The 12,394-nt window shown below is 37.9% G+C and overlaps 2 protein-coding genes across 2 annotated transcripts in view; one reads left to right on the top strand and one right to left on the bottom strand.

Annotated features, from left to right (window-relative positions):
* LOC112563833 (transformation/transcription domain-associated protein-like) overlaps positions 1–1,478 on the top strand; it is a 41,844-nt gene extending 40,366 nt beyond the window's left edge. The window contains 2 exon segments of the mRNA XM_025238203.1: positions 428–533; positions 716–1,478. Coding sequence (XP_025093988.1) covers positions 428–533; positions 716–825 — 216 coding nt within the window. The 3' untranslated portion in view covers positions 826–1,478.
* Positions 1,479–3,374: 1,896 nt separating this feature from the next.
* On the bottom strand, positions 3,375–12,377 carry LOC112563830 (MICOS complex subunit MIC60-1-like). The gene is made up of 13 exons (XM_025238201.1): positions 12,224–12,377; positions 11,692–11,855; positions 10,679–10,885; positions 10,422–10,518; positions 9,950–9,980; positions 9,663–9,758; positions 8,636–8,775; positions 8,189–8,286; positions 7,896–8,031; positions 7,548–7,671; positions 5,895–6,118; positions 5,370–5,598; positions 3,375–5,247 (listed from the first exon to the last, which is right to left on the bottom strand). The coding sequence occupies exons 1-13, from the start codon at positions 12,260–12,262 to the stop codon at positions 4,628–4,630; spliced, it is 2,205 nt and encodes a 734-aa protein (XP_025093986.1). The 5' UTR covers positions 12,263–12,377; the 3' UTR covers positions 3,375–4,627.
* Positions 12,378–12,394: the final 17 nt, after the last annotated feature.

The raw sequence follows: 12,394 nt of genomic DNA, 5'->3' as shown, positions 1-12,394 counted from the left end.
ACATTAACAGAGTACAGCTCGAAGAGGTGAACAGCTTAAAGTACTTGAGAGCCACATTGTCCAAAGATGGCAGCTGTAGTACTAATATAAACATTAGGATTGCAAGAGCAACAATGGCCAAGCTGGATATGATCTATTACTTCAACATCATCAGCATCAACTTTGCTTCCAAATACATGCTGTGCAAGCCCTTCCTGATTTTTGTGTGACTGTAAGATGTGAACTCTATTGCTGATGCAGAGAGAAGAATTCAGGCCTTCATGAACAAGCACTTGGAACACTGCTGATGTGTCTCTCTGTTCCCCATGACAACAAAAACAAATGAACTAGCATAACTGTCAGCTGATATCAAAGAAGGGATGAATAAATTGAAAGTTTTGTTAACAGGCTGAAAACAAAGGATGTTTGACCTTTTTTTTTTCCTCAGAAACAAGAAGAAACAAATCCTGTAGCAGAGCCAGTGGACATGGAAGGGGAGCAACTTATTGCAATGGTGAACAAGGCTGTTTCAGCTATCATGACCAGACTACAAAGTATGTGAACTTATGCCTAATAATTTTTTTATGAGGCAGATAGATATTCATACTTTTATGATTGTAATATGACATTTATGGCTATATTTTCCAAGACAGATTTTATTTATTTTCATATATCAGCTTCAGTACCACTGTTCCATGTGTATTTTTGTGCAATATTTTTTCATTTACTTCCTCAGATCTTGCAACATTTGAAGGAGCAGAGAGTCGTGTGAGCACCCTTGTTATGGCAGCCACCAATAATGACAATTTGTGCCGCATGGACCCTGCTTGGCATCCATGGTTGTAAATAGTGAATCTAAATGTGACTCATCAATTCTACTTTGCCTACATCAGATATCTTCCTTCTTATGAGAACAGTGTGCGGTTTGGTGGCACAACGTTTAGCGCCTGTCACCAATGCAAGGGATTGGCTGTTTAGGCCTCGGACACGCTGTACTTTCTCTTGCATGTGGCATCTGTTTACAGAGCTAGCCTTTTTGCCATGATGTAGCCTCAGTTGCTGGCTTGGCATAAAACACTGATCTCCAGCAGCTCATTCTTGTGCTACATTAACATGCTGGATCCTTCGTGCAACTTTTAACACAATGGTGTCAATTTCATCTTTCCTCTGCAAATAATTATGGAGATTCCAAGGGACCTGATTGAAGATATGTTCTGTTTTATGGAATACAAAGTAATCTGGAGAAGTTATGCTGTTAGGCTACAGCAATAAAATGTTCCATGCATTGCATTTCTTGCTTCAGAACTATTATTTAAAATACGTTTCTCAATTTATTTAAACGCAGCAACTATAGTGAATAATTTTGTCAGTTGTATATAAGTGTAATTTTTGTCTTTTTCTGTTGTCTACATTTGTTAAGGATGAATTCTTCACTTGACGCTTGATGTAGCTAAACTGTTGGACTGTAAAAAAGACTGAATAAAATTGTTTTTCTGGTATTTGATGTATTAAAATGTAAGATTTTTTTGGCGGGCATGTGCACTGTGAGTAGCTTTCATCTACAACATGACAGAGCAGTGAATTTTTCTATGTAAATTCTTTCTTCTGTCAACACAAGCCAACTCTTAGAGGCTAAAACTGCTCAACCAAATTATTGCCCCTGGTCAGTGGGTTTAGTGGCCCTGGTTGCCAGAATTCCCACTGAACCCAGGTACATCCACCCTAGAGCACTATGCAAATGACAGCTCAGCAGTTTTTTTTTTCAAACATCCTATGCAGAGGCATCAAAGGCTGAGGACATTTGCGCCAGGTCATCTGGTAAGTATTGAAGACAACTTACATGGACAATTTTATTTCTTTAACTTTACCAGACAACTGCCAAATGAATGTCAGGTGGTCTGCCACAACCACACTTGCTGACCAAGCAGACATACCTGCATTAAGGCTGTGTGGATGACCAGATGCACATCAGAATGGCAAAAAGATAAAAGTAGCACACACTGAAAATATAGTCAGAGCCACTGCTGCCTGCACCTTATGCGTTTGAACTTTAAACTGGTGAGACACTGTCACTCAAGGTGACAGCCATTCAAAAACATCCATTATGACAGTCTTGATACAGATGGATATAATAATGCTTGAGGTCTGGCCCAAAACAACAACACGGTCTCCAGTGGACCTTCACCAAACAGCTAGAGTACCTGGACTTTGCAGATGACATTAGTCTCCTATCTCATCTGCAACAACAACAACCAAACTGAGTAAACAAGCAGAAAAGACTGGATTAAAGGTCAACAGAAAGAAGACTGAAGTGATGAGAATCAACAAGCCGGAACTCCCAATCCAACTTCATGGAGAGAACATTCTCGAAACTGCTTCACGAATCTGGGGAAAATTGTCAACATGGTCGGTGGAGCGGACGATGACATCAACAAGGCCAGGCATGCTTTCATGGTCCTGGCTTCCCCCACAGTTGGAGATGCTAGAAGGCGAATGACAGCATGACCCAGTATCCCTGATGGTGATGGAAGTTGGCACTTTCATGGAAAATCCAGGTAAGACACCTGCAAGGAAGTGATATCTTCGAATAAGTGATGCTATAGCAGTCAGTAGATAAAAACCCTCCAGTTCTTTGCCACAACCTCACCCAAGTACTGGAGACGACTGAATGAATTCATACCAGGCTTGAAAATTCAGCTTCTCTGGAGCTGGGTGGAAGAGACAATTGCAGCTGCTCTAAGAGGCATAGAGACAAAGGAAGCTTGCATGGAAGGTTCTGAGTCGGTGCCATCTGGTCAGCCATCCAAGATCTGTCCCATCAGATGGATGTCACCAGGAAGACCTAGGTCTTCAGCTTGGCCAGGATCTTTGGTAATAGCACCATTGGATGATAGGCATATACAACCAATCCCCCGATCATGTCAGATGATCCAGAACTGGAGACCCAAAGGTGGTGAAGTGGTGAAGAGATTCCCACGTTGCTAGAAGAGCACCTGGCATATGTCTGAAAACTGAAGGGTGGAAACCATGGACATGGACTGCACTTCTTTGATGACACCCTTGAGCAACAAAGTGGTAATTTCCTGTTTCATGAAATGAGCCCGGCTGACAGGAAGGAACATGAATCATTGTCCAACAGAAAGGGATATATCATACTTTCCAATGCTAAAAAGGACTGTGATCATAACGTCTTGTTTTGACAGCAGAAGTAGGTAGTGTGCATTAGTCAAATGAAGAGCAATAGTTTGCTGGTTGGGATGTAGGGGGAATAGAAATTTGGAGAAATATGTAGGAGAAGTGCTTTAAATATATTAGATATATTAGGTTGGGCCGTACAGACACTACACCCAGCTTGTATGCATTTTGGGTCCAATCATTAAGGCTTAATCCTTTCATCATGTGCAAGGCAGTGCTCACTTTATTCTGAAAAAAACAACATCCATTCAGATCAAAATGGTTTTCCATTTTTTGCCATTACTTAAAAACAAGCACACAATATGTACAGCTATTTTATGTCTGGTTGCCAGGTTCTTCACTATCTACACTTAACACAAGTAGCAATGAAAACTTCAAAATACCACTTTCACAACCATCACTGTTCAGCTCTTTTAAAAATTCCATGGTTGGCCTTAATAGTTTTGTGTGTAGTTAACTGAATTTCTCTCCACCCCCCTAACCACCTCGCTTTTTGTATGTGCATAATGTACACATAATCATGGTACACTGACAAAGTGTTTTGCCCCTAACAGACCTAATCCTCTTGTTCTTCCTTCTATTCATTCTATTTTTCAAAATTCGAAACAAGTGGCTACAATCTTTGGTACAGCTTATTCTGCATGCAGCACATCTACAGAATGTGTTTAAACCAAATCAAGTGAACACAAAGTCTCTCTCTCTCTAATACATGTAGGACTAGGAGAAAAACCAGCATGTTTATGAATGCTTACAAAGTGGCTTAAAATTTTGTGAAAAATGTACTACTTCTTGTTTGTAAGCTGGAATATCATTATTCCCTTCATTTTGTCTCAATTATAAAACCAAGTAAAAAGATAATGCATCTCCAGGTTTCAGTAATTTTATATGTGTGTATATAGTTATAGATAAGCACAGAAAACAAGCAAAATCCAAAAAGTGCGAGTCAGAAAATGTTTTCATTTCACAGAGCTGACCATACAGGCTTCAGCTCTGATGAAAAAGTTTCTAACATTACACCAGTTCCTAAAGATGTATGAGGAAAAGGATAGAAAAAGACATTTTTAAGGGGTTTTTTGTAACGAGTCTTGATCAGAATACACATAATGAATTATGGACTTGAACTGAGTTCATCCACACACCAAAGCACACGAGTTGCTTCAAATAGCTGTAACTATGTCAATCCATTTTCTGCCATGATTCAGATTTTGCTGACTACACATAAAGATTCCCTCTGGAAGAGAAACACCACAGAATTCTTTCAAGAATGCTGCAATTTATGTATTCTCTTATGTACATCTTGTCACTCTCATAGGACATATATCCGTATTATAGTCCAGTCTAAACAGTCACAAAAGATTAGGGTTTACAGATTCCCCCAAAATGTAGAAGGCTACTATCACTTTTACAGTAATCACTCCAGTCATATGTGTATACAATGGAAAAATCAAATAAGTCAAAATATTGTTCCCAAACCACTAGCTGAAGCAAAAGCTGTTAAGGCATAGGCTGCTTGCCTTGCTTCCAACAGCAGTTTAGCCTCTCTAATCCAATCGCTAGCCACGCGACGAGGCTCACCCTTCAGTTGATTCATAAAGCGAAGGGCTGTTTCAAGGTCACCCCTTTCCAGCCAGAACTCTGCATGTGCTAGGGCAGAAAAAGCATCAAGCTCATTAACATTCACCAAGTCCTCCTCTGTCTTAGCAAAGACCGAGTCGAAGACAAACAAAGACTGGACGTATGACAGCATGAACTTAAAAAGACTGCCACCCTTGTCATCAATCATGGCCACTCGTTTGCAAACTTTCTTGACGCGAGGAAACCGTTCTCGTAGACTGTCCTCTGTCCAGACTCCTCGATCTAAGGCCTCTTCAGGTATGGTCTGTATTATTGTCTCCACAAATGGGTGCTTACCACCTGCATCAGAAACTGCTTCAACCTCCTTCTTCAAGGGCCTAAGGCGATTTTCCCATTCATGAGCTTCTTCATTTCCATGCCGAATCACCCCATTCAACGCAATGCATGACAGCCATAGGTCCTGGGCCACTCGAGCTATCTTCTCACTTTCTGCCCGTGCTGTACACAGAACAGCAAACTTGATCAGTTTTTATGCTAAGCACACTCTATCAACAACACATTGAATCAAAATATTAAATGGTTCTCAACATGTTATCAAACCCAAATAAAGACCACCATACCTTCTACTGCGGCCTCTATGCCTTTGAGTCGACCAATCCAACCAACCACTTCAGTCTGAAATGACTGGCGCTCTTCCAGAATCTTGGCATGGATACGTTTCTCACACTGTGCATTTAATTCCTGTTCCTGCACACACAGCACATCCTTCAAGTGGTCACTGTGGGCAGCTGCTTGCCTTGCTAGCTGCTGTCTCAGCTCCTTTTCAAACTCTACACGAGCATTAGCTTCCTGCAAATAAAAATCATCATTTTGAATGCTTTTGAATTTTGGATAATGAATCTGTGCTTTAAAATCTCTGATGACTTGTTGATGTCTTAAGATGAAGGGACATGATATGCAACAGATACCAATTTCTCATAAAATTAACTACTGAAATCTTAATATTGAGTTTTTACTGATACCAACAAAACACAGACAAGTTAAAAAGAGTTTTGGGGGTTTGCTTTGTTGGGGGTGTGTGTATGTGTAACCACAGCGAATCTTTTTAAAATTTTTTTCAAGGCCAACTATTCCAAAGAACTAACCCAGTTTTGCTTCTCCATGGCAAAGGTATCTTTCAATCGCTCATTCTCGATCATGACTAACTTAGTTGTCAGAAGATCCTCCTCTTTTTTCTGCTGCTCCAGAGCATCCTGTATTCGTTTAGCTTCCATGGCAACCTGTTCTGCCAGCGTTCGTTGAAGCTGTTCAATCCGTCTATGTGCATGAGCTATGAGTGCATTTAATTCCTCTTCTGTCAGTTTCTTTGCTGAAAAATTAGAAGGCGTAAATAAAAACCAGATGCAAGTCAAAGGAAAAAGAAACAAATAACTTCAATTGCTTGTACAATATTAACTTATAAATAAAGCAGTGTGGTGATATGTGTATGTACCTCTTGATATTTTTGCAAAGCCAGTGTCCAATCCTGACAAAATCTTGTGGGAGTACTCCCTTTGCCCATGGAAATCCCCAGACAGCATTTTACTTGTGTATTTTGCTTTGAAGCATCTTTCATTTGTTATTTAAAGGGATCTTTCTGCTGAAAACATCTTTGAGATAAAAGACATTTTTCCTCAATCCTGACTACATGAAAGTAATGATTCCAAGCGCAGACTCATGTCCTGTCTATGCCTATCATTAGCAGGTGACAATGCTGTGATCTACAGGAAAAGTCTTCACAGTTCATCTTAATACTCTCCTTTTCACACATCACTGCTGAAGCAACAGAACTCACTATTAACATCTCATCAGCCACCTTTTGACGCATTAAAACCCCCCACTAAATGTTAAAAACTGGGAAAAGTCACAATCAACATGGATCCACAGACTTCAGTTCCATTTGACTTTTGTCCATCTGTGGATTTTTGGTGTCTGCTAGGACTAATTTCTCACTATAATGTGAATCAAGCTCTCTGTGGGATGTACTTTTTGGAGACTGCTAAGGACCGTGTCCTCTCTGCATCAAGAAGATCCCACATCTGGCATCTGTACAGCAGGATGGGAGCTAAGTTTATTTGTCCATCCTGTACTTAGTAATAAACCTGATGGTGTTGCTGTGCTACAACCTGTCCAGCCTTGCTACTGTTACTGTTATTGCTGCAATCATAATTTAAATGTCTGCTTTGTACCTGGTCGTGGTACCACTTGTATTACTGGACTGCTGGCAGACGATTTTTTTTCCATTTAACTACTAAAACGATGCAGCTTTGTACAAAGCTTCCAGTTTATTCACATTTTAGACTAACTACTAAAACGAGGCAGGTGTATATAAAGCTTCTGGTTTAGTCATTGTTTAGGCTCGCTGAGACTAACAGCAAAGAACTTCGTAAGAGGCTAAGTTTAATACAACAGCACATTCTGTATGTGAATGCTATTCTTCTTTGGTGTAGAGCATATAGAGTGCAGATCTAAATTACAAGTCTGAAATCTTGGAATGTTAAAAAAAACAACACAAAGCTCAGTGAACACATCTCAGCATCCACTGCTCTTTCACTCCACAAGAAAATCACATGCTCTTTTTCCAATGTTATTTGAATTGTACTCTTGTTCACTTGTAGTATATTGTATTCAATGTCTAGTGAGGAGATGTGCTATATAAGTGCTCATTCTGATTGCATGTTGCTAAGTTGGTGTATGTTATATATTAGTTTAAGATCAAAGTGTCAATATACTTAAAAAACAAAAACTATGATGCTTACATCGTCGACCTAGTTTTACATCAGGCATGATGCTGTCTAGCTCTTCAGCAAACTGTTTACGACCACGTTCAATCAAATCCTTATACTTGGACAGGACACGTGCCTCACATTCACACCTGCTCACCTGGATAACAGCATCAATAAATCCAGATGTAATGTAAAAGATTAATCCACAATATTTTCCTTGTTATATACAATATTTGTTGTGCATTCTTCTTAGATTTATGCCATTCCAATAAAAGCAAACCACCAAATTTATCATATTACTAAAACAATACTTCGCAAGTGATTGCTAGATGGAGAGACACATTTTGAAAACCATAACTTATGTGTGAAAGACCTGCTCACCTCCTTTTCTGCATTCTTGAGCTCGTTGTTTACTTTAGTGAAAGTTTCCTGAGCTGTATTTAGCACCTTATTTCTATGTGTCACTTTGTTCTTCTTACCATCATCAATGGCTGATCTTAACCTATCCAGAGTCTCCCTTTAAAAACAGACACAAATAATTACATTAGTCTCAGAAGAAAAGTGAAGGATTGTAGGGAACAATGATAGTAAATACATTTGGTACAGAGCCAAATGAAAAACTATACATGGTCTTAGAAAACCTATTATTTTAGCTTAAGATGAAAAAACGTCACCTGGCCTCTTTTACACTTTTATCTGCCTCTTTTGAAATGTTTTCTCGCTGCTTGAAAGCTTCAGCTACTTGCTGCCACTGATGGTCTTTGTCCAAAATCTGCAAACAATGAAGTGCCATAAAAAAAAGGTCTTTATAGCAAAATATTCTTGTATAGCTAACATACATGTTCTCTATACGTGACTCCATAATTTCATACAAAATGTAGCTTAATTCTTTTTAAATATGTCCACAATCGTAACTTTCTTTTTCTTCTTCTTCCTATTCGCCCCCAGTGGAGCATAGGGCCGCAACCACACCCCACCATCAGACCCGGTTCTGGTTGTCCCTTTCCAGTTGGTAATCATAACTTTGCAATACAGTAAAATCTTGTAAGGATGCAGTCATGACTCACATTATGTGACAAACCCAAAACATATTTAAGGAGACAAAGAATTTACATTCATACCTCTGAAACATCTTCCATAGCTTGCTTCAACAATGCTGTGTGTTTCCGTACAGCATCAATCTGCTTTTTCTGAATGCAAATTGTGGTCTCAACAACCTCATTGGCTTTCCTAATCAGGTTGTCTAAAACTACCTCTAGAGCTGAAAAAAAAAATCATAGGTCTTAACTAATGTAATAATAATAAGTAATAATAAATAATACTAATATATACAGCACTGTTCCCCAATAGCTCGCAGCATTTTATAAAAAAAATAGTACACACTATGATCATAAAAAGAGAACTAACGAATGAACAGCATGGTTAAATTTTACAAAAATGGAGGTCTCTAGTCAATGCCTATGTACTATTGTTGAGATGAAGAGGACCTATTTACAAAGTAAATAATCATAAAAACAGATAATGATTCTGCATTATCTAAACAACAGGTACATACTTTAACTCAAAAACACAATGAAACAAGTGTGTTGTCAATCACTGCTAACACGCTGATAGTATAAATATATATGTACGTCAACAGCTCAGCTATTAAACTCTAGTAAAAACACAATCTCAACTTTAATTAAAGTTAATTTAATGAGATAGTTAATTATTACACATTACTCTCTTGTTGACAATGAGCATATTTATGCTAAAATTCAGGACACATGACTGACATAGTATGCATTTTTAATGTTGTGTTTCTTTGCCTCATTCAGGAACATAGCACAAATAATAAGTAAAAGGATTCAGGCACATTAAAGTATTATTAAAAGTGTTCTGTATGAATGTGAATTATATTTTTCTTGATCATAGTTGCACTGATGGTTCCCCCCCCCCACTCAAACATATTAATCATGCCAGGGTTAATCATGCCACATACTTCCATTTTATCAGCCAGTAAAGAAATAAACATGCACCTAGAACAAAAAAGATTTAACATTCTAATAGAATTTCATTTTCATAAAAGAGGGCTTTAATATAAACTTGAACAGTAACTTCTGGGGCTGTTTGTTCCCGACATTTTAAAAAATACATGAGAGCCTATACCAGCATTCTCTGCCGCTTCCTCAGCTTCCTTCTCCCGAAATCTCTGCTCCACAAGCCGTCTCTGTTCTTCTTTTGCTCTCTCAGCAGTAATCTTTGCTGCATTAAAGAAAATAAATGCAAATAAAGAAGAAAAGCTACATGCAAGATCAAAGATCCCAAACTAAAAAGCAAAAGTACAAAAGTGTTCATCACATAAAAATATTCTGTAAATGCTTAAAATCATTTTCTTGGCAGGCATAAAAATATTTTAAACATTCAAACAATACAGTATTAAGACAACTACTTACGATCTTCCTTTGGTACTTCAATTTGTGCGCACTGAAATGATTTATAAGGAAATTGTTAAGATGTCAGTAAAACAAAACTTTTGACAAAAGTAGAAATAGAACCAGCAGACCAAAGAAATGGAAGTAAGCATGCACTTGAAAATTTGCCAATGGGTTAAACTTAAGGTCAGACTAATTGAATATGGATGTCTCTTGTACTGTTGTAGCCAAAAAATGTATATGTGTATGTGCACGTGCATCACTATGGTTATGATGATAATCACTAAAGAACACATTTATCCTTGTGGAGGCAAGCTAAAGGTGCTAAACTTGATATGACAATTGACTATGCAACAAAGAAACACAAGCAACAGCAAATGGATGAAAACAAACAGGACAAATCGCCATTTCTCACAAGCTTCAATCATACTTGCTGGTCTGCATCAAAATTTCCAGCTCTCATATCACTGACTTCTTGTAAACTTTTATTTACCTTATCGTCCTTTTTTTCGGGTTCCTTTGGACCTAAATTAAGAGGCCTGGTGTCTTCTTTTTTAGGACGTGATAGTGGTGGTGGACAAGGTGGAGGGCTGTCAATGATATACTCAAAGAAATTAAAATTATAAAGTAAAAGAAATTTAATTCATAAAATTAAAAAAAATTGTGTGTTCTATGAGGTACACTGTTACTATCTTTATCACAAAATTTATGTTATAATAATAATAAATTAGTAATTTTTTTTTTTTTTACCTTGGCTCTTCTGGTGTTGATGGAAAGTAAGAAGACCGGTTGGGCAAATACTCAAAAACAACATCCAGGAATTTCTTTGAGTAAGGAACTTTCTTTTCCAAATACTTGCGAAACTCAGGATCATACCAGGCATATCCAATTACACCACCAATGCCCACTGTTGTCACTCCAAGGAGCCTGAAGAAGGTTCCAAAACCTCCTCCACCACTAAAAATTAGATTCCAATCACTATTTTCATTCAAGACAAGAAATCTGTATCACTATAGCAATGCTCTTCTCCAATATTATCTCTACTGTTTTATGGTTGCACAGGAATGAATGTTTGAACAATATCAGAAACAAATATATTATTTTAAAATTGAAACCCTTAAGACACTCCTCTATTGCAGTTGTCTCATAGCTGACAATTCTTCAAATCGTATCTATTGACATAAAAATTCTTACAATCAATAAACCTTCAATTACAAATAAAGTAACAAGATGCAGCATTTTTAGTGTGTTTAAAAAAAAAATGCATCTTTCTCACTGAATGAAATCTCTGAAAATGATAATTTGCTAATAAAGATAATATAATTTCCTTCAGCGGAAGTAGTAAGAAAACGAAGGTAAGGAATTGCCCTGGGGTGAACTCAAGGAAAAGTGTCTCGTGTTTCCAAAATTATAAGAAATGTTCAGACCCTGCAAATGTTTTACCCCTGTAACTATAAGGTAGTAGCAAATAGGCCTTGGGGTAAAGAAAAATGAATAGTGTCTGAGGGATCTGGACACTATTTAATAACTATGGAAATAAGATGCTTTTCTCCGAGTTCCTGATCTTGCCCCAGGGAAATAACTTACTCTCACTTCTTAACTACTCCCTCCCCCACCCCTGGTCATTAATTTTATTCCAATACCAACTTCATATAAGTACTGCCCATGACAAAACATCATAGCAAGTGTTTAGTTATTTCTTTGACTCCCCAACCACTTTAACAACTAATTTAACACTGTCCAAAAAAGTTTGTTTTTTTAACCTTTCCTTTGGAGGTGGTGGTGGTGGTGGTTGCGGTGGACATGGCGGTGGCGTTGATTGTGGAGGGGGAAAAGTAGGCTGGTGTACATAATATACTCGTTTACCGTCAACTTTCTGCTCCTGCTTTTTCTTTGTTATGGAAAAAGCTCGCTTGCATCTTGAGCTCTATAACAGTAAATCAGTGCATAATTGCTCGAAACCTTGGAAGTTTGCAAATTTCTCCTCTGCACCTAAGTCAGGAGTAGTGGATATTTACATCACACGAAAATACTTTTCATTTCAGACCAAAACTTATTAAAATCTTGTCAATGTGCTACAATTTCACGTGGAATGCGAATATTTCACAATAACTGGTAAAATGTAAGAACATAGGGAGCTTGTGGTCTTTAATGACTTATCTGTGACTCAGTCGTTGAACTACAGAACAATCCAGTTCGATAAAGACCTTGACTGAAACAAGCAAAAACATCTAACTTCCACCGTATTATGTATTATACACTATAATATTTATTTCTTTAAGAAACGATGCTTACACGAATTGAAGACGATAATCTTGTCGAAGCTTTCCACATTGCTTCGACCTCCAAACTCCACACACTTTCGGACTCTGGCAGACGGGTCAGAGGAAGTGTCAAGGAGAAGCCGGCAAACGATTGATGGGATAATTCATTTAAAAACAATAATCTGTATCACAACTGAAATGC

This window comes from Pomacea canaliculata, linkage group LG5, assembly GCF_003073045.1.
Source record: "Pomacea canaliculata isolate SZHN2017 linkage group LG5, ASM307304v1, whole genome shotgun sequence".
In the NCBI taxonomy this organism is placed as follows: domain Eukaryota; kingdom Metazoa; phylum Mollusca; class Gastropoda; order Architaenioglossa; family Ampullariidae; genus Pomacea; species Pomacea canaliculata.
This window is presented reverse-complemented; position numbering and strand designations above follow the sequence as displayed.